The following is a 21,153-nucleotide window of genomic DNA, read 5'->3' on the forward strand; positions in this document are numbered from 1 at the left end:
CTATATATCTGTACCCAGTACACTGATACACAGTGAGGCACTAGAGGGACCAGCACAGAAAAATCGCTTACCGCCCGCTTAAAAAGCGGGTGTGTGGTCGCCAGATAGCCCCTAGTCCAGGTCTCCCAGAGCCTTGCGTCCTTCCTCCAGCCAGGCATGCATGTAATGGCTGCCGGCGTCTCGAGAGAGGAAGGGGGGCGGGCCCTGGGCGTTCCTGGCCAAGAGCGGGAAGCCTGCTTCCCTCTGTGCCAAGTGAGAGGGCTGGAGCATGTAAATCAGGCTCCAGCCCTCGTCGCTGCTAGCGAACAGCGTCTCTCCCCTACCCTGAATGACAGGGTGGGGGCGGGAACGAATCGGAGCTGCCGGCGTCCTAGGCCCAAAAAGCCGGGGACTAAATTTATAACCGCCGCCGCCGTAAAAGCGCGGACGGCGGATCCCCGGCGCACCACAAGTCACAGCAGCGCCGCCCGGTCCAGAGGGGGTCGGCGCTGCGTTCCCATACACAAAACATCCCCCAGTAATCTGTAGGGACACTGGCTCCAACGTTGCGGTCCCCGGCGCACTACAACACCCAGCCAGCCCGGAGTGTGTCTGTGCCTGCCGGGGACACAGAGTACCTGTATGATGCAGGGCCTGTCCCTGATCGTACTCCTGCTCCGTCTCCATCAGGTTCTAATGGGTCTGTGGATGGAGCCCGGCATCAGAGCTGAGAGGCCGGCAGGATCCCACTTCCACAGAGCCCTACCAGGGGATGTGGAAGGAAAACAGCATGTCAGGCTCCAGCCCTGTACCAGCAATAGGCACCTCAACCTTACAACACCATCCAGGGGTGAGAAGGGAGCATGCTGGGGACACTATATGTGTCCTCTTTTCTTCCATCCGAAATAGTCAGCAGCTACTGCTGACTAAAATCTGTGGAGCTATGCATGGAATGTCTGACCTCCTTCGCACACAAAGCTAAAACTGGAGAACCCGTGATACCACGGGGGGGTATAGCCAGAGGGGGAGGGGCCTTGCACTTTTAATGTAGTGCTTTGTGTGGCCTCCAGAGGGCAGTAGCTATACCCCAATCGTCTGGGTCTCCCAATAGAGCGCTGAAGAAAATTAACAATTTGGGGCTAAAGCAACATTTTTGTGGGGAAAATGTGATTTTTTTTTTCTATGAAACAAATGGGGGTTCAAGGAGCTCACCACACATCTAGTTCAATTCCCTGAGGGGTCTAGTATCCAAAATAGCATCACTCGTAAGGGGTTTCCACTGTTTAGGCACATAAAGGGCTCTCCAAATGTGACATGGCGTCCACCATCGATTTCAGCCGATTTGGCGTTCCAAAAGTCAAATGGCACTCCTTCCCTTCAGAGCCATGCCGTGCACCCAAACAATAGATTTCCACCACATATGGGGTATCCCTATACTCAGGAGAAATTGCACAAATTGTATGGTGTATTTTCTCCTGTTACCCTTGAGAAAATGCAAAATTTGGGGCTAAATCAACATTAAAGTAAAATGTTCATTTTTTCTTCCCCATTGCTTTCCTTTCTATGAAGCACCTAAAGGGTTAATAAAACTTATTGACTTTTTTTTTAGCCTTTTGAGGGGTACAGTTTATAAAATGGTGTCACTTTTGAGTATATTCTGTTACCTAGGCCTCTCAGTTACTTCAAATGTGATGTGGTCCCTAAAAAAAAAAAAAAAAAAAAAGTGTTGGAAAAATGAGAAATTGTTGATAAACTTTTAACCCTTCTAACTTCCTAACAAATGTGTTTCAAAGATGATGCCAAAGTAAAGTAGACATGTGGTTATGTTGTTCACTATTTTGTGTAACATAACTCTCAGGTTTAAAGGGCATAAAAATTCAAAGTTTGAAAATTGCGAAACTTTCGACATTTCCCCCCCCAAAAAACAAAACAATCTCAATCACCAGATCCATTGAAGCATTCCAGAGTTATAACCTCATATAGTGACACTGTTCGGAAATGAAAAATTTTGCCTGGTCAGGAAGGTGAAAACAAGCTGGGGGGCAATAGGCTAGGTACTTGTTCACAGCACTGAAGAGACTGAAGGAGGGCGGGCAGGGAGGTCTGTGGGGCGGATAGAGGGGGGGAAAAATGTCATCTGCGAGCATAGTTTATGGGAAATGGAAGCGAAATTAGTAACTTTAATATCTGGGTTTATTGAAAGCACCTCAATTACTAAAAGGATTAAGAGTGGGGACAAGGGACACCTCTGTTGGGTTCCCCTAGAAATAAGAAAAAATGCTGAAGAGAAATTATTAATTTTTTTGTGTTTCTAGTTTTTACAATTTTTTTTCTAACTTTTTTTTTTTACTTAGTCCCCATGACGGGACTAATGTTAATTACTCTAATCACTGGTATGATGCACTGCAATGCATTACACCTGTCAGTGTTATACTTGCAAAAAAATGTTTAAGACCATGCTCCTGGCATAGTCTAACAGGCCAGAGTAGATGGCTGACTCCAAGGTCATTATTTTACTCAGGTTGCTATGAGAACTGACAGCCCGGAGATCGCCTATGATTGTGTGGGCACAGCTTATGCGGCCACATGATCGCCACGACGTACCTATAAATCACTGCTCGGAAATCCCTTTCCGACCATGACGAATAGGTAAGTCAAATATCGTGAAGGGATTAATAGCCCATTTATATTGGCAGACTGTTCCTAATGATGTGCATTGAATAATCTGAAATTGCTCAGTGGGCATAGGCTGCTATAGTTATTGGCGGAACGTGTCCTGTTTACACAGGACAAGTCATTGCTGAGAATGATGATCTTTTGTGCAGTACAAAGCATTATTTCACCCAATGAACAAGAGTTTTGTTTGTTTAGTAGGAAAACAACAGTGTAAATAAATCCCTTAAGCCAGGGGTCTCAAACACGCGGGTGGCGGGCTACATGCGGCCCCTCAGGCTTCTTCTTACGACCCGCGACGATCATGGACGGTGCCAGGGCTGAAGTAGTCAGTGCTTTTTTCATTTGAATGAACTGCTGACGCCGCGAAGAGCTCCCTGCAGAACTATACCTAAAACAGCCGCCAGCCAATCACAGCAGGACAATAGATGATGTAGAGATATGACGTCGAGCACTGGACACTGATTGGCCAGCAGCTGCCATTTGTTTAGGGCTGCAGAAAGTTCTGCGTGGCACCAGAAGTTCATTCAAATGAAATAAAGTGCTGACTACTGCGGGCACCACCCGTGATCATCATGGGCTCTGCAGGCCGCAAGAAACATGGAAGACAACACCGAGCGAACAGAGGCCAGGTGAGAAGAATCTTTTTTTAAAGTGTATATGAAGAACAGCATGTAATGGGAAATTACAACAGGATGGGACATTACTATAAGATGGGGACAAGGATGGACACATGGATGGGCACATTACTACAGGATGGGGACGAAATTATGGTGGAACCGTGCTTTTTTAGAGAAGTACCAACAAAAAAAATCTAGTCCCCAGGGGTCTTAGAATTCATGTGTCACCTTCCTTCCCAGTTGAAGATGAGTGTTTTAAGAAAAAGTGGGAGGAGCTGGCCACGACATGTTCGCTTGGCTTTATTAATCTATTGATTAATTTGAATGGGTCTAATTTGGCGGATTTGGAGACAGAATTGGAAACGTTGCAGGAAACAATTAACGGCAAGCTATCTGGTGAAGCCATAAGTAAATTCGATGAGGATGTAGAAAAGGAAGTCTCTAAATGGGAAAAAGACATCAGGAATTTGAAACTTAAGAAATTTCATAGAGATTTGAATGACCAAAGTAATAACCAAATTTACAGATGGAGAACAACCCAATATAGAGCTAGAAGGGGTTGTAAAAATAATTCTAGATCTAGATCTACACCTGTGAGATTATTCACATCTGAAGAAAAGTTACAGGATGATGCCTCCTCCTCGACTACTGGTGCGGGTTATGATCTAAGAACATTACCTGCAAGGACTAAAAATCGTCAGACTCAAAACCCCAAGCAAAATCTGAATAAGGTGGGATCTGGGCAGAAAAAAGAGATACATTGCAGGTGATTAATTTGTCGGATCATTCCCTCTCCAGTACTCAAATTGAAGTTCTCTCACGTTTTCTCCTAATAGTTTCAATTTTTTTGTAGATTTGAACCTCTTTTCTCGCAAGTTGTTGCTGAGGAAGTTACACTACAAAGGTATCAATTCATCTGGATTGGAAACGGTAGGTGAAAGGGAAGCTGTGGCCATTCTGGAGGATCTCCTGAACGAACAGGAAACTGCCCAAAAAGGTATATTTCCTAGTTGTATCTTGCCAAAATCTACCCGTTTCCCCCCCCTGTCTCTTTGCCCTGCAATTGATATATTTACAAGCCTGGTAACAGAGGAGTTTAAAAGCATCTCCACCAAACGCAAAAATGATAACTTAATAAAACAGCAGAGGACTGCAATACAGGAACTTAAGAACTTAGATGATGTAGTAATTAAGGCTGCGGACAAGGGGGGGGGGGGGGGGGGGGGGGGGCGTGGTAGTTTGGCCTAATAGGAAATATGAAAGAGAGGCATTTAGACAACTAAAAAACAAGGACACCTACTCCAGACTTGACCACAGCCCCCTTACTATGTTCTCAGCACAGCTGCAAAAACTTCTGATCAGAGCATTCAAGGAGGGAGTGATTACTAAGAAGGTACTGGAGGGTCTCACCATCCTGTCCCCTAAGATAACAACATTTTATCTACTACCGAAGATCCACAAGGACCCAGTCGACATTGATGGTTTATGTGAACCTGTGTGTAGGTTCATAGATTTTTATTTAAAACCCTTAGTTGAAACTTTACCATCATTTCTCCGTAACACGACGGATGTCCTCAATAGGGTGGACAGGGTCCTTGTGGATGATGACATGATTATTGTCACAGCCGACGTGGAGTCCCTTCTACACCTGCATCAGTCATGATGCAGGTGTGGAGGCAGCCCGCTTTTACCTGAGGAACAGCAACCGGGTTGGCGATTTATGCGAACTGATCTTGGAGCTCCTTCATTATGTCCTGGCACATCATTTTTTTTACGTTTAAAGATTCTTTTTATCTTCAGAGGCGGGGCACAGCCATGGGCGCGGCCTGTGCGCCTTCACACGCAAATCTTTTCCTAGGGTACTGGGAGAGGGATATATTTGAGTGTCGGGGCGCCCAGGCCTCGCACCATGTGCATATGTGGCTCCGCTACATCGATGGTTTACTTTTTTTCTGGCAGGGCATAATGGAGGAGCTCAGATCGTTCATAGGTTCTCTAAATAACAACACAAGAAACATTAAGTTGACATATAGAACTAGCACACAGAAAATAGATTTTTGGATATCAGTCTGGAGGTGGACTCTTCGGGCCTTCTCCAGACTGATGTGTACAGGAAGGAGACAGCAGTGAATTCATTACTGCATGCCTCCTCTGCTCATAATATGTCTACGATACAAGCCATCCCGGTTGGCCAGTTACTCAGGGTAAAGCGGATCTGCTCCACGGAGGAGAAATTTGAGGGACAGGCCGGTGATCTACGTGAGAGATTTTTCCAGAGAGGTTATAGCCATCGGTCAATAAAGAAAGGAAACAATAGAGCCAAAACAAAGTCTCGTGGTCAGCTATTACAAAAATCTAGTAGTAGAATAGCAAGTGTAGGTGGTGAACCAGTGCGTTTTATTTCCACCTTTAATTCAGAGTGGGATACCATGCGTGACATCATAACCAAACATTGGTCCATTCTGAAATCTGAGATAGGATTATCTTCGAGCCTCTCTGAAAGACCATTAATGACCCCCAGACGTTCCAAGAACCTTAGTGACTTACTTGTGCAGAGTCACTATGTCCCTAGGACTAGAGGCCTGTTTGGCCATAGTCGACCAATTAAGGGGTCATATCCATGCGGCCATTGCCTTGCATGCGCGAATATCTCTCGATGCTCCACATTTAAATCTAGTGATGGGACCCGTGAGTTCAACAATAATCAATATATTTCATGTGGTAGCTCTTATGTTATCTATTATGCTACATGCAGGTGCTCAAATATCTATATCGGTCTCGCTTCAAGAGAACTTCGAGTGAGAGTAAGGGAGCATGTGAGACATTTGCGCAGCAAAAACGGCAGTGGATGTGACCTCTTTGAAGACTTTGCCTCGACATTTCAGGCAATTTCATGATAGTGATGCTCGGTCTCTTAAAGGTTCTTGGAATTGATCTCATACATGGGGCATCAGAGGTGGTAACATGAAGAAGATGCTGGCCCAGAGAGAGGCTAAATGGATAGTGACACTTGACACTCTGAGCCCCAAGGGACTTAATGAAAATTTGAGTTTTTCGTCTTTTTTATAAAATTGTATCATCATCATAAATTCTGGGGGTCTTGTTTTTAAAAAAAATTATTTATCTGTTTACTTACTGTGCTCCTTTGTGTCTGGCAGCATCCATTCTACGTCTATGTATGAAATCGTTTCTAATTGCCCGGAACATAGTCCGCATTTCTGAACGTCCACAACATGATGTCCGCTGATTCAAGAATTCATTTATGTTATGTGATTTGATACGTGCTATGTTTCATGTGTAAATGGATATACGTTACCTTATTTTGTTGTCCATATGTGGTTTATAGATGTGGTTGGATGCGCGCATGCGCGGCCGTGTCGCCTCCTCCCTGCCCCCCTGCGGTGTCTATATAACTCCAATGTGTGTTTATCGGTCTCCATGGTTACCTGTGGACTTCCGGGAGCACACGTGGACTCTGACGCCGTGTGGGGTGTATATGACGGGGTGACGCGCCTGCGCATGCGCCGTGTAAGTCCAACCGCATTGGACGTAGTGACGATCATGTGATCATCACTATGGATACAAAAGGGTCCTGCCGACACACCTGAGCACCCCTACCCATGAATAAGCGACCATAATCTATCGCGAAACGTACGTCGGGTCCTCCACGCGGAGCTTCCTCTCCACCGGCAAGCTGCTGTTACTGGTGCCTTAGGTATATCCTGCTATGCTACCTGTTATGATCCGGAACCATGGAAGACCACCACAAATCATTGTTAAAAGGCGACAAGAGCATTGGCAACTAATCTGGCCACCATCCCCTTACTAACCATCAACACAAGAAGTAGCCGAGGGGTGAACTAACATCCTGTGCACCGCGAACCCAGCCGGAGAACTAACTATCCTAAAGGAAGTAAAGATGAATAACTCTCTGCCTCAGAAAATAGACAAGAATAGCAAGCCCCCCACATTCAAAGACTGCAGTGATAAAGGAAAACACAATACACAGATAGATGACAGATTAGCAAAAGGTGAGGCCCCCACTGACTAACATAGGAAAGGACAGGAAAGGGACTGATGGTGGCCAGAGTAAAACCCTGCAAAATTCCAAATTCCTGATAGTACAAAAAGGCCCTCAGATCGCACGATCTGAACTCCGTCCTATACCAGGTGCTCTTGTCATACCAATAAACAGAAAACAAGAATCATTACAAATTCAACAAGCCACAAACACATGGAACCAAAGGAGCTATACTCCAAACAGAACTGCAGGGAGTTCCCCAGCCAAGCAACTGAGGTGGAAAATCCCTGCATGCAAATAAACTGAAAACAACCACAGCAAATGACAAGCCCAGACAAGAGCAAAAGAACCAAACAATAAATAAAGAGCAAGCACTTATCTGGGGTAGAAGTGGTGTGGAGCAGAATGAAGCAGGCTGGTGATACAAAGAACAACTGACATCCGGCACAGCCTGCTATCAGACCAGGATTTAAATAAGCAGAGAGTTAGCAAAGGAAACACCCATTAACACACCTGGTCCAAGTCCAAACCATTCCTGGCCACCAGAGTGAGCCTCCCAGCAGCCAAAACATAACTAACATTCACAACAGCTACCCCTTTCCCTGATGCTGCTAATCTGTCTATCCAGGGGTTATTTCGGCATTGGTGTGCCAGGATAAAGGGTAAATATCCAGTTATGTATGCTTGCCCACCCACCGTACTTCCATAATTGTATACTTAATCTTTACATATTTATTCAGTCGTGTCATGTGCTAATGCTATTTATATGTACCTTTTTAACTAATTGTCATAATAAAATTGTATTTTAATCTTTATACCTCAAAACTCCGTGGTTTATCCAGAATGGGCACCATACTACAGGATGGGGACAGTGCTACAGGATGGGGGTCCAGAATAGGCACAATACTACAGGATGGGTAACCAGCATGGGCAAATTACTACAGGATGGGGACAAGGATGGAGACATTGCTACAGGATGGGGACCAGGGTGGAGCACATACAGGATGGGCACATTACTACATGATGGAGGCCAGGATGGGGCACATTACTACAGGATGGAGACATTGCTACAGGATGGGTACCAGGATGAAGCACATTACTACAGGATGGAGACCAAAATGGTCACATTACTACAAGGGACAAGAATGGGCACATTACTACAAGATGAGGACAAGGATGGGCACATTACTACAAGATGGAAACAATGATTGACAGATTACTACAAGAAGATGACCAGGAGGGGCACATTATTACAAGGTGAAGACCTGGATGGGCACATTACTACAAGTGGAATAGAATGGGCACGTTACTACAGGATGAGGACCAAGATGGGGACATTACTACAAGATGAGAACCCCATGGAAAAATTACCACAAGATGTTGGCCAAAATGACTATATGGTGCTAATTGTAAAATAATATTACTTACAAAAAGGGATACAATGTACAAAAAATACATTCTAAATAAAGCATGGAAATTTATTTTTACCATTAAAAATGCTTTTTTATATATATCAACTGAAAAACAAAAAAGTGCATGTTATCGTCACATCCGTAACTATTCATGTTATAAACCCGTACTATAACCCATACGATGAATGCCAATGCCATTTTAACCCCTTAACGACCCATGACGTACTAGATACGTCATGGATCGTGTTCCGGTAAGCCCCGCCCCCTGCCGCCGGCGGCGATCGGCGCACATATCAGCTGTTATCAACAGCTGATATGTGTGCCTGCTAGCCGCGGGTGGAATCGCTTCCACCCGCGGCCATTAACCCCTTACATTTCGCTGCCAAAGTCTTGGCAGCGATATGTATATGGGCGCCGCCATGACAGTGACTTACCCCGCCCCCGCCGGAAGTCACGTGACATGATCACGTGACTTTCGGCGGTTGCCATGGTAGCACAGGGTCATGTGATGACGCCTGTGGCTAACATGAGTCACTTCCTCTCAATGCCGGAATACAGCCGGCATTGAAAGTGAAGCAGCAAATCTGCAGTTCTCAGCTCTGTAGCTGAGATCTGCAGATTGTGCAAAGCGATCGGATTGCTGATCGCTATAGCCCCCTAGGGGGACTAGTAAAATAAAAAAAAAAAAAGTAAAAAAAAAAGTTTTAAAAAATTAAAAAAAAAAATAAAAAAACCTAAAAGTTCAAATCACCCCCCTTTCACCCCATTGAAAATTAAAGGGTTAAAAAAATAAAAAATACACACATATTTGGTATCGCTGCGTTCAGAAATGCCCGATCTATCAAAATATAAAATCAATGAATCTGATCAGTAAACGGCGTAGCGGCAAAAAAATTCCAAACGCCAAAATTACGTTTTTTGTTCGCCGCAAATTTTGCGCAAAATGCAATAACAGGCGATCAAAACGTAGCATCTGCGCAAAAATGGTACCGTTAAGAACGTCAGGTCAAGACGCAAAAAATAAGCCATCAATGAGCCTCAGATCCTGAAAAATGAGAACGCTACGGGTTTTGGAAAATGGCGCAAAACGTGCGCCACGTTTTTCGGACAAGCTTGTGAATTTTTTTAACCCCTTAGATACAAGTAAACCTATACATGTTTGGTGTCTATAAACTCGCACCGACCTGAGGCATCATACCCACACATCAGTTTTACCATATAGTGAACACGGTGAATAAAATATCCCAAAAACTATTGTACAATCCCACTTTTTTTGCAATTTTTCCGCACTTGGAATTTTTTTGCCATTTTCCAGTACACTATATGGTAAAACTTATGGTTTCATTTAAAAGTACAACTCGTCCCGCAAAAAACAAGCCCTCATATGGCAAGATTGATGGAAAAATAAAAAAGTTACGCCTCTCGGAAGAAGGGGAGCAAAAAACAAAAACGCAAAAACGGAAAGTGCCCGGGGGCTGAAGGGGTTAAAAAAAAAAAAAAAAATTAAAAAAGCAAGCAAAATTTTTAAAAAAAAGGTAATCTTAAGGTGTATATAAAAAATATACAGTGCAGGCCAAAAGTATTGGCACCCCTGCAATTCTGTCAGATAATACTCAGTTTCTTCATGAAAATTATTGCAATCACAAAATTCTTTGGTATTATCTTCTTTTAATTTGCTTGCAATGAAAAAACACAAAAGAGAATGAAACAAAAATCAAATCATTCATCATTTCACACAAAACTCCAAAAATGGGCCAGACAAAAGTATTTGCACCCTTAGCACAACCTATAGCCAAAATAACTGCGAACAACCGCTTCCGGTAACCATCAATGAGTTTCTTACAATGCTCTGCTGGAATTTTAGACCACTCTTCTTTGGCAAACTGCTCCAGGTCCCTGAGATGTGAAGGGTGCCTACTCCAAACTGCCATTTTGAAATCTCTCCATACGTGTTCTATGGGATTCAGGTCTGGACTCATTGCTGGCCACTTCAGTAGTCTCCAGTGCTTTCTCTCAAACTATTTTCTAGTGCTTTTTGAAGTGTGTTTTGGGTCATTGCCCTGCTGGAAGACCCATGACCTCAGAGGAAGACCCAGCTTTCTCACACTGGGCCCTACATTATGCTGCAAAATTTGTTGGTAGTCTTCAGACTTCATAATGCCATTCACACGGTCAAGCAGTCCAGTGCCAGAGGCAGCAAAGCAACCCCAAAACATCAGGGAACCTCCACCATGTTTGACTGTAGGGACCGTGTTCTTTTCTTTGAATGCCTCTTTTTTTTTTCCTGTAAACTCTATGTTGATGGCTTTTCCCAAAAAGCTCTACTTTTGTCTCATCTGACCAGAGAACATTTTTCCCAAAACGTTTTAGACTTTCTCAGGTAAGTTTTGGCAAACTCCAGCCTGTCTTTTTTATGTCTCGGGGTAAGAAGTGGGGTCTTCCTGGGTATCCTACCATACAGTCCCTTTTCATTCAGATGCCGACGGATAGTACGGGTTGACACTGTGGTACCCTCGGATTGCAGGGCAGCTTGAACTTGTTTGGATGTTAGTCGAGGTTCTTTATCCACCATCCGCACAAACTTGCGTTGAAATCTCTCGTCAATTTTTCTTTTCCTTCCACATCTAGGGAGGTTAGCCACAGCGCCATGGGCTTTAAACTTCTTGATGACACTGTGCACCGTAGACACAGGAACTTTGAGGTGTTTGGAGAGGGACTTGTAGCCTTGAGATTGCTCATGCTTCCTCACAATTTGGATTCTCAAGTGCTCAGACAGTTTTTTTGGTCTTTCTTTTCTCCATGCTCAATGTGGTACACACAAGGACACAGAACAGAGGTTGAGTCAACTTTAATCTATGTCAACTGGCTGCAAGTGTGATTTAGTTATTGCCAACACCTGTTAGGTGCCACAGGTAAGTTACAGGTGCTGTTACACAAATTAGAGAAGCATCACATGATTTTTCAAACAGTGCCAATACTTTTGTCCACCCCCTTTTTATGTTTGGTGTGGAATTATATTCAATTTGGCTTTATGACAATTTTTTTTTTCATTGAAGACAAATTAAATGAAGATAATAATACCAAAGAATTTGTGATTGCAATCATTTTCAAGAAGAAACTGAGTATTATCTGACAGAATTGCAGGGGTGCCAATACTTTTGGCCAGCACTGTATATGGTATTACTAAAAATGTCACTTTGTCCTGTAAAGAATGCGGCCCCCCAAATATTTTTTTCTTCTGTGTGACCAATATACCCAGCCGAGTTTAATCATATTTGTCTTTGCTGAAAATTCTATGAAACCTACGGTACTTTCTGACTGTGTCCGTCTTTCCAGCCAGACACAAGAGCATTGTCACTGGTAACGAAATAAATAAATGAAAAACCACAATGCAGATTTAAAGGAGTCATTTAAGTTGACAGCTCTGGCAGAGAAATACAATAGGGGGAAAAAGTATTTAGTCAGCCACCAATTGTGCAAGTTCTCCGACTTAAAAAGAGGAGAGAGGCCTGTAATTGACATCATAGGTAGACCACAACTATGAGAGACAAAATGAGAAAACAAATCCAGAAAATCACCGCGTCTGATTTGGCAAGATTTTTTTTGCAAATTATGGTGGAAAATAAGTATTTAATCACCTAAAAACAAGATTTGTGGCTCTCACAGACATGTACCGTATTTTTCGGACTATAAGGCTATGTGCGCACGTTGCGTTCTATTACGCAGCGTAAAATAGTCACTGCATGTGCGTCTCAGAGCGCAGCCGAAAAGCTGCGTTCTGAGCCGCATTCGGCAGAACGCAACGTGCGCACATTCCTGCAGAATTCATGCGTTCTGGATGCTTGCTCTGCCATGGGAAAAGCATCCAGAACGCACATTTTTGACAGTGCGGTCCCACTCGGCTCTGCTGCATCCCCATAGACTTGCAGCAGAGCCGACTGGGACCGGAATGTCAAAAAGAGCACATGGCTGGCTGCGGGAAACAGCCGTGCGATCAGAATGAACTCGGGTGAACTTCACCCGACTTCATTGTGATCGCGCGGCTCTGTGCGTGTGCCGTGGCTTGATTTGCGGTCACAGGTGAAGGACTCACCTGTGACCGCAAATCTGAGTGACTGCAGTGAGCCGCGCGATCACCGGTGCAGTCACTCAGGTTACCCGCGGCCAGCTCGAGTCCTCCACCCGAGACCTGTGGCCGCGGGTAACTGAGAGACGTCCCCGCACACATCCCGACATTACCTCCGACATCCCCGCACACATCCCGACATTACCTCCGACATCCCCGCACACATCCCGACATTACCTCCGACATCCCCGCACACATCCCGACATTACCGCCAACATCCCCGCACACAACCCGACATCCCCGCACACATTCCGACACTACAGCCCTCATCATCACCGCACACACACAGGCATTACCTCAGTGACGTCCCCGCTGACAGCGCGATTCACTTCATTTTCTGCATGGAGCGGACAGGAGCGGCGGTGTTGTACGGCCGCTTCTGTCAGCTTCATGTAGCAGAGCTGGATGTGTCGCGGGACCTCGTGGATTACGCCGGACCTGGAGGTGTGTTTGGGGATTTTAATAAAGTGGTGAAAGAGGTTTTTGCCTTTTATTTCAAATAAAGGATTTTTCGGGTGTATGTGTTTATTTACTTTCACCAGGTTAATCATTGGGGGTGTCTCATAGACGCCTGCAACGATTGACTAGGACTTAGTGGCAGCTATGGGCTGCTGCCATTAATTCCTTAATATCCAGATTGCCACCGCACCAGGGTAGTTCTGGATGAGCCAGGTACATCTAATCCATGCGGTAATTCCGGGCGGCTGCTTGCTAATATTTTTAGGCTGGGGGGCGCCCCATAACGTGGGGCTCCCCATCCTGAGAATACCAGCCTTCAGCCATGTGGCTTTACCCTGGCTGGTATCAAATTGGGGGGGGACCGCACGCCGTTTTTTTAAAAATTATTTTACTGCACTACATAGACCCGCCCACTGGCGGCTGTGATTGGTTGCAGTGAGACAGCTGTCACTCAGCATGGGGGCGTGTCTGACTGCAACCAATCATAGGCGCCGGTGGGCGGGGGGAAGCAGGGAATACGAGATTGAATAATGGGTGGCAGGCATTTTCTCGTTGAGTATGAGAGGGGGGAGAGGGATAGACCGACAGAGAGAGACCGACCAACAGGGAGACACAGAGACCGACAGACAGACAGAGAGAGAGACCGACATTACAACCAATACGCACAAAAGAAGTGACATGTCACTTCTTAGAATGCGCGCTTCGGGCAGCAGCCGAAGCGCTGCGCTCTAATACGCCACGTGCGCACGTCTCCTGCATAATCTTCATAGATTTTGCTGGGGACACAGGACGCATGCAGTTACTCTGCGGTGCAGATCGCAGCGTAACTGCATGTAAATACGCAATGTGCGCACATAGCCTAAGACGCACTTTCCCCCCCCCATACAGTACAGACCAAAAGTTTGGACACACCTTCTCATCTCTAGAACAACTATTAAGAGGAGACTTTGTGCAGGCCTTCATGGTAAAATAGCTGCTAGGAAACCACTGCTAAGGACAGGCAACAAGCAGAAGAGACTTGTTTGGGCTAAAGAACACAAGGAATGGAAATTAGACCAGTGGAAATCTGTGCTTTGGTCTGATGATTCCAAATTTGAGATCTTTGGATCCAACCACCGTGTCTTTGTAGAAAAGGTGAGCGGATGGACTTTACATGCCTGGTTCCCACCGTGAAGCATGGAGCAGGAGGTGTGATAGTGTGGGGGTGCTTTGCTGCTGACATTGTTGGGGATTTATTCAAAATTGAAGTTATACAGAACCATCATGGCTACCACAGCATCTTGCAGCGGTGTGCTATTCCATCCGGTTTGCGTTTAGTTGGACCATAATTTATTTTTCAACAGGACATTGACCCCAAACACATCTCCAGGCTGTGTAAGTGCTATTTCACTAAGAAAGAGAGTGATGGGGTGCTATGCCAGATGACCTGGCCTCCAGAGTCACCATACCTGAACCCAATCGAGATGGTTTGGGGTGAGCTGGACCGCAGAGTGAAGGCAAAAGGGCCAACAAGTGCTAAGCATCTCTGGGAACTCCTTCAAAACTGTTGGAAGACCATTTACGGTGACTACCTCTTGAAGGTCATCAAGAGAATGCCAAGTGTGAGAAAAGTAGTAATCAAAGCAAGAGGTGGCTACTTTGAAGAACCTAGAATATAAGACGTATTTTCAGTTGTTTCACACTTTTTTAAGTATTTCATTCCACGTTTTAATTCATAATTTTGATGTCTTCAATGTGAATCTACAATTTTTAGAGTAATGAAAATTAAGAAAACTCTTTGAATGAGGTGTGTCCAAACTTTTGGTCTGTACTGTATGTTGGGAAAGAGGGGGGTGCGTCTTCTAGTCTAAATGTAGGGCTGCGGGGAATGAGGGTGCTGCGGTGGAATGGGTCATCGGCGTCATAAGCAGGCTGTAGCAGCGCCTGACGTGACCACGTGGGCCCGCTCATTTCATATGCACGCCCATCCTCCCGCCCATCATCTCTCAGCGCTGAAGCCGGCGCTGACAGGTGGGTGGGATGATGGGCGGGGGGTGCGCGCATAGTAAACCGCCGGCCCGCGTGATCACCCCTGGCAACTACAGCCTGGCGTGATCATGTGCGGCTGTATTCACTGCCCCCCGCGCATCATCATCAGCGCGGAAGGCAGTGAATAAGTACGGTATACTCACTGTTCTCCTGCAGCATCGCGATGTTCTCCTGTCTGCCAACCAGCTGATCTGTGTAGAGAGCGGTGAGCACAGCGATGACGTCATCCCTATGTGCACCGCTAGTCTCCACACACATCAGCGGGCAGGCAGACAGGAGGACATCGCAATGCTGCAGGGGAAAGGCTCCACACAGGTCAGCGGCGCTGCTGCTGACACAGAGAGGAAGATGATCGATGCTGCAGGGAGTGAGGAAAGGCGAGTATAAACGTTTATTTTTTTCTCTGCCATAGGATACAGGCCATATAGAAGGATGGGGTATATACCAGGATGGGGGTATATTATAAGCAGGATGGAGCTCTCTATGGCAGGATGGGGCTCTCTATGGCAGGATGGGGCTAGATATAGCAGGATGGGGGCGGCATACACCAGGATGGGGGGGGGGCATACACCAGGATGGGGGGGGGGGCATACACCAGGATGGGGGGGGGGCATACACCAGGATGGGGGGTGGCATACACCAGGATGGGGGGGGGGGCATACACCAGGATGGGAGGGGGGCATACACCAGGATGGGAGGGGGGCATACACCAGGATGGGGGGGGGGCATACACCAGGATGGGGGGGGGGCATACACCAGGATGGGGGGGGCATACACCAGGATGGGGGGGCATACGACAGGAGGGGGGGCATACGACAGGATGGGGGGCTATATCAGATGAGGGACATATATACAAGGATGGGGATCATATACAAGGCACGAGGATCATTACCAGGATGGGGTACCTTAGTAGAGAATTTGAGGACATTACCCCCATAACAGTGTCAGCAGCGGATCCTAGGCCCATAACAGTGTGTCATGACCACATTTTTTGCTTAAAATTTTATTTTCCTCCTCTAAAACCAGGGTGCGTCTTATGGTCCGGTGCATGTTATAGTCCGAAAAATACGGCAACTACTTCTTTAAGAGGCTCTTGTGTCCTCCACCCATTACCTGTAGTAATGGCACCTGTTGGAACTTGTTATCAGTATAAAAGACACCTGTCCACAACCTCAAACAGTCTCACTCAAACTCCACTATGGTGAAGACCAAAGAGCTGTCGAAGGACACCAGAAACAAAATTGTAGCCCTGCACCAGGCTGGGAAGACTGAATTTGCAATAGGCAAGCAGCTTGGTGTGATGAAATTGTGGGAGCGATAATAAGAAAACGGAAGACATACCAGACCACTGATAATCTCCCTCGATCTGAAGCTCCATGCAAGAGCTCACCTCATGGGGTCAAAATGATCACAAGAAATGGTGAGCAAAAATCCCAGAACCACAAGGGGGGACCTAGTGAATGACCTGCATAGAGCTGGAACCACTGTAACAAAGACTACCATCAGTAACACACTACTCCGCCAGGGACTCTGATCCTGCAGTGCAAGACGTGTTCCCCTGCTTAAGGATAGTTTCACAAATCTGGCTTTTCGCCGGTTTGCCGGTTATGGTGCACGCCAGTAGTGTGTACAGTGGCAGCGCGACAAGCGCCAGTCACGTGCTGTCATGTGACCGGAGAATGTGACCAGGAAATTACGGCGTTGCCACTGTACTGTATACACTGTACTGGCGTGCGCCGGAACCGGCAAAAAGCCGGATGTGTGAAACTAGCCTAAGCGAGTACATGTCTGGGCCCGTCTGAGATTTGCTAGACAGCATTTGGATTATCCACAAAATTATTGGGAGAATGTCATACAGTAGTTTGATGAAACCAAAATAGAACTGTTTGGTAGAAACACAACTCATGTTTAGAGGCGACAGAATGCGGAGTTGCATCGAAAGAACATACCTACTGTGAAGCATGGGGGTGGCAACATCAAGCTTTTGGGCTGTTTCTCTGCAAAGGGAACAGGAAGACTGATCCGTGTACATGAAAGAATGAATGTCGCCATGTATCGTGAGATTCTGAGCACAAACCTCCTTCCATCAGCAAGGCGAAGATGAAACGTGGCTGGGTCTTTCAGCATGATAATGATCCCAAGCACATTGCCAGGGCAATGAATGAGCGTAAAGCCCGCTATACACGCTGCAATACATCTTACAATGTGTCGGCGGGGTCACGTCGTAAGTGACGCACATCCGGCACTGTAAGTTACATTGCAGTTTTTTGACAGGTACGTGCGATTGCGATTGAACGTTAAAACGTTCATCGCATGCACATCGTTCATTTCTCTAGAATTGAACGTCTGATTGTTCAGCGTTCCCAGGGTAGCACACATCGCAGTGTGTGACACCCCGGGAACGATGAACAGATCTTACCTGCGTCCTGCGGCTCTCGGCCAGCAATGCGGAAGGAAGGAGGTGGGCGGGATGTTTACGTCCCGCTCAGCTCCGCCCCTCCGCTTCTATTGGCCGGCTGCCGCGTGACGTCGATGTGACGCCGAACGTCCCTCCCACTCCAGGACGTTCGCCGCCCACATCGAGGTCGTATGGAAGGTAAGTATGTGTGACGGGGGTTAATCGTTTGTGCGGCACGTTCAACAAATTGAACGTGCTGCACATACGATGGGGGCGTTGCAAATCGCATACAATATCGTATGCGAAATTGCAACGTGTAAAGCAGGCTTAAGAAGCGTATGAAGGTCCTGGAGTGGCCTAGCCAGTCTCCAGATCTCAACCCCATAGAAAACCGTTGGAGGGAGTTGAAAGTCCATGTTGCCCAGTGACAGTACCAAACCATCACTGCTCTAGAGGAGATCTGCATGCAGGAATGGGCCAACATCCACCAACAATGTGTGCCAACCTTATGAAGACTTACAGAAAAATCTGACCTCTGTCATTGCCAACAAAGGATATATAACAAAATATTGAGATGAACTTTTGTTATTGACCAAATACTTATTTTCCACCATAATTTGCAAATAAAATCTTGTCAAATCAGACAAGGTGATTTTCTGAATTAGTTTTCTCATTTTGTCTTCCATAGTTGTGGTCTACCTATGATGTCAATTACAGGCCTCTCTCATCTTTTTAAGTGGGAGAACTTACAGAATTGGTGGCTGACTATGTATGTGGGTGAGGAAGCGCTCCGCAGGCAGTACTGCTCGTGCAGAGGATGTGTGGGTGATTAAACACTCCTCAAGCAGCACAGCTCGTGAAGGGTATTTCGGTGAGCAAGCACACCGCAGGCTGCACTGCTTGCGCTGGGGACGTGGGTGAGGAAGCACTCCACAGGCAGCAATACTTGTGGAGGGGGTGTTGTTGATGAAGCACTCTGCAGGCAGCACTGCTCTTGGAGGGTATGTGGATGATAAAGTACTCTATAGGCAGCACTGCTCGGGGCTGGGGTAAGCACTCCATAGGCAGCACTGCTTGTGGAGTCTATGGAGAGGCACTCTTTGGCAGCACTGCATGTGGAGTGTGTATGGAGGCACTCTTTGGCAGCACTGCATGTGGAGTGTGTATGGAGGCACTCTTTGGCAGCACTGCATGTGGAGTGTGTATGGAGGCACTCTTTGGCAGCACTGCATGTGGAGTGTGTATGGAGGCACTCTTTGGCAGCACTGCTTGTGGAGTGTGTATGGAGGCACTCTTTGGCAGCACTGCATGTGGAGTGTGTATGGAGGCACTCTTTGGCAGCACTGCATGTGGAGTGTGTATGGAGGCACTCTTTGGCAGCACTGCATGTGGAGTGTGTATGGAGGCACTCTTTGGCAGCACTGCATGTGGAGTGTGTATGGAGGCACTCTTTGGCAGCACTGCTTGTGAAGTGTGTATGGAGGCACTCTTTGGCAGCACTGCTTGTGGAGTGTGTATGGAGGCACTCTTTGGCAGCACTGCTTGTGGAGTGTGTATGGAGGCACTCTTTGGCAGCACTGCTTGTGGAGTGTGTATGGAGGCACTCTTTGGCAGCACTGCTTGTGGAGTGTGTATGGAGGCACTCTTTGGCAGCACTGCATGTGGAGTGTGTATGGAGGCACTCTTTGGCAGCACTGCATGTGGAGTGTGTATGGAGGCACTCTTTGGCAGCACTGCATGTGGAGTGTGTATGGAGGCACTCTTTGGCAGCACTGCTTGTGGAGTGTGTATGGAGGCACTCTTTGGCAGCACTGCTTGTGGAGTGTGAATGGAGGCACTCTTTGGCAGCACTGCATGTGGAGTGTGTATGGAGGCACTCTTTGGCAGCACTGCATGTGGAGTGTGTATGGAGGCACTCTTTGGCAGCACTGCATGTGGAGTGTGTATGGAGGCACTCTTTGGCAGCACTGCATGTGGAGTGTGTATGGAGGCACTCTTTGGCAGCACTGCATGTGGAGTGTGTATGGAGGCACTCTTTGGCAGCACTGCTTGTGGAGTGTGTATGGAGGCACTCTTTGGCAGCACTGCTTGTGGAGTGTGTATGGAGGCACTCTTTGGCAGCACTGCTTGTGGAGTGTGTATGGAGGCACTCTTTGGCAGCACTGCTTGTGGAGTGTGTATGGAGGCACTCTTTGGCAGCACTGCTTGTGGAGTGTGTATGGAGGCACTCTTTGGCAGCACTGCTTGTGGAGTGTGTATGGAGGCACTCTTTGGCAGCACTGCTTGTGGAGTGTGTATGGAGGCACTCTTTGGCAGCACTGCTTGTGGAGTGTGTATGGAGGCACTCTTTGGCAGCACTGCTTGTGGAGTGTGTATGGAGGCACTCTTTGGCAGCACTGCTTGTGGAGTGTGTATGGAGGCACTCTTTGGCAGCACTGCTTGTGGAGTGTGTATGGAGGCACTCTTTGGCAGCACTGCTTGTGGAGTGTGTATGGAGGCACTCTTTGGCAGCACTGCTTGTGGAGTGTGTATGGAGGCACTCTTTGGCAGCACTGCTTGTGGAGTGAGTATGGAAGCACTCTTTGGCAGCACTGCTTGTGGCGTGAGTATGGAAGCACTCTTAACATAACTATGTCACACACTGAATCTTCCCAGACAGAGCCACTGGAATGGTGGTCACTGTACAGCAGTAGAAAGAAAAGAGCATGGAAGGAGCGTGGCACAGGGACGAGCACAGGCAGACTGGATAGCGGTGCACACGAACCATGAACGTACACTGCACTCCATGCCGGTGATTCCCGGCTCACAGTACAGACCCGAGCCATTACTACCTTCCCTCATAACTGACTACATCCATTGTGTACAGAGCGCATTATTTCCATACACCCCTCCCCTACCCGAAGGCAGCCCACTGGAGTATACACACTTCATCCTCGGCCCCGCTCCGAAAGCACACGCACGCTGCCCGCTTCTTGTACCCGTCCCGATCATACGTCCGGGTCTGGCTATTCTTCAGCTTCATCATCCTATTCCTCCCCCGTCACTTCCGTTCCCGATTCCCTCCGCCAGTGTCGGCAGTCCCGAAAGGAGCTAGGCAGACTGTGCCTGTGCTATGGCTGCTCTGCTTCTGGCTTAGAGCGACACAAACGAGACCCAATGAGGAACTTCTTGTAGGGCGGCCATTTTGTAGAAGACAAACTTGTATAAAGAGACGTAGAGTGCCCACATTCTCCTGCAGGGCTCACTTGCTAGTGAAACAGGCAGCCACCTACGACTTTGTTTACACTGGTCTGACAACTGACAATTTATACAGAAAATACAGTGTGTTCTGAAGGGTCCACTTGCCGTATATATGTGTGAGGAATGCTAAGTTGTTGGTGCATTAAAGATACGTTATGTTGTATCTTGCTTTTTTGTGGAAAATTCTTAAAATGGCA

General features: G+C 46.9%; 1 protein-coding gene across 2 annotated transcripts in view; it reads right to left on the reverse strand.

Moving 5' to 3' along the window:
- The window catches only part of NUDT3 (nudix hydrolase 3), a 41,222-nt gene extending 20,364 nt beyond the window's left edge, over positions 1-20,858 (reverse strand). For both annotated transcript variants that reach the window (XM_075335875.1, XM_075335874.1), the window contains exon 1: positions 20,643-20,858. In XM_075335875.1, the coding sequence (XP_075191990.1) occupies positions 20,643-20,741 (99 nt within the window). In that variant the 5' untranslated portion in view covers positions 20,742-20,858. The remainder of the gene's footprint in view (positions 1-20,642) is intronic.
- Between the last annotated feature and the right edge of the window lie 295 nt (positions 20,859-21,153).

Source organism: Anomaloglossus baeobatrachus, chromosome 2 (genome assembly GCF_048569485.1).
Source record: "Anomaloglossus baeobatrachus isolate aAnoBae1 chromosome 2, aAnoBae1.hap1, whole genome shotgun sequence".
NCBI classification, from domain to species: domain Eukaryota; kingdom Metazoa; phylum Chordata; class Amphibia; order Anura; family Aromobatidae; genus Anomaloglossus; species Anomaloglossus baeobatrachus.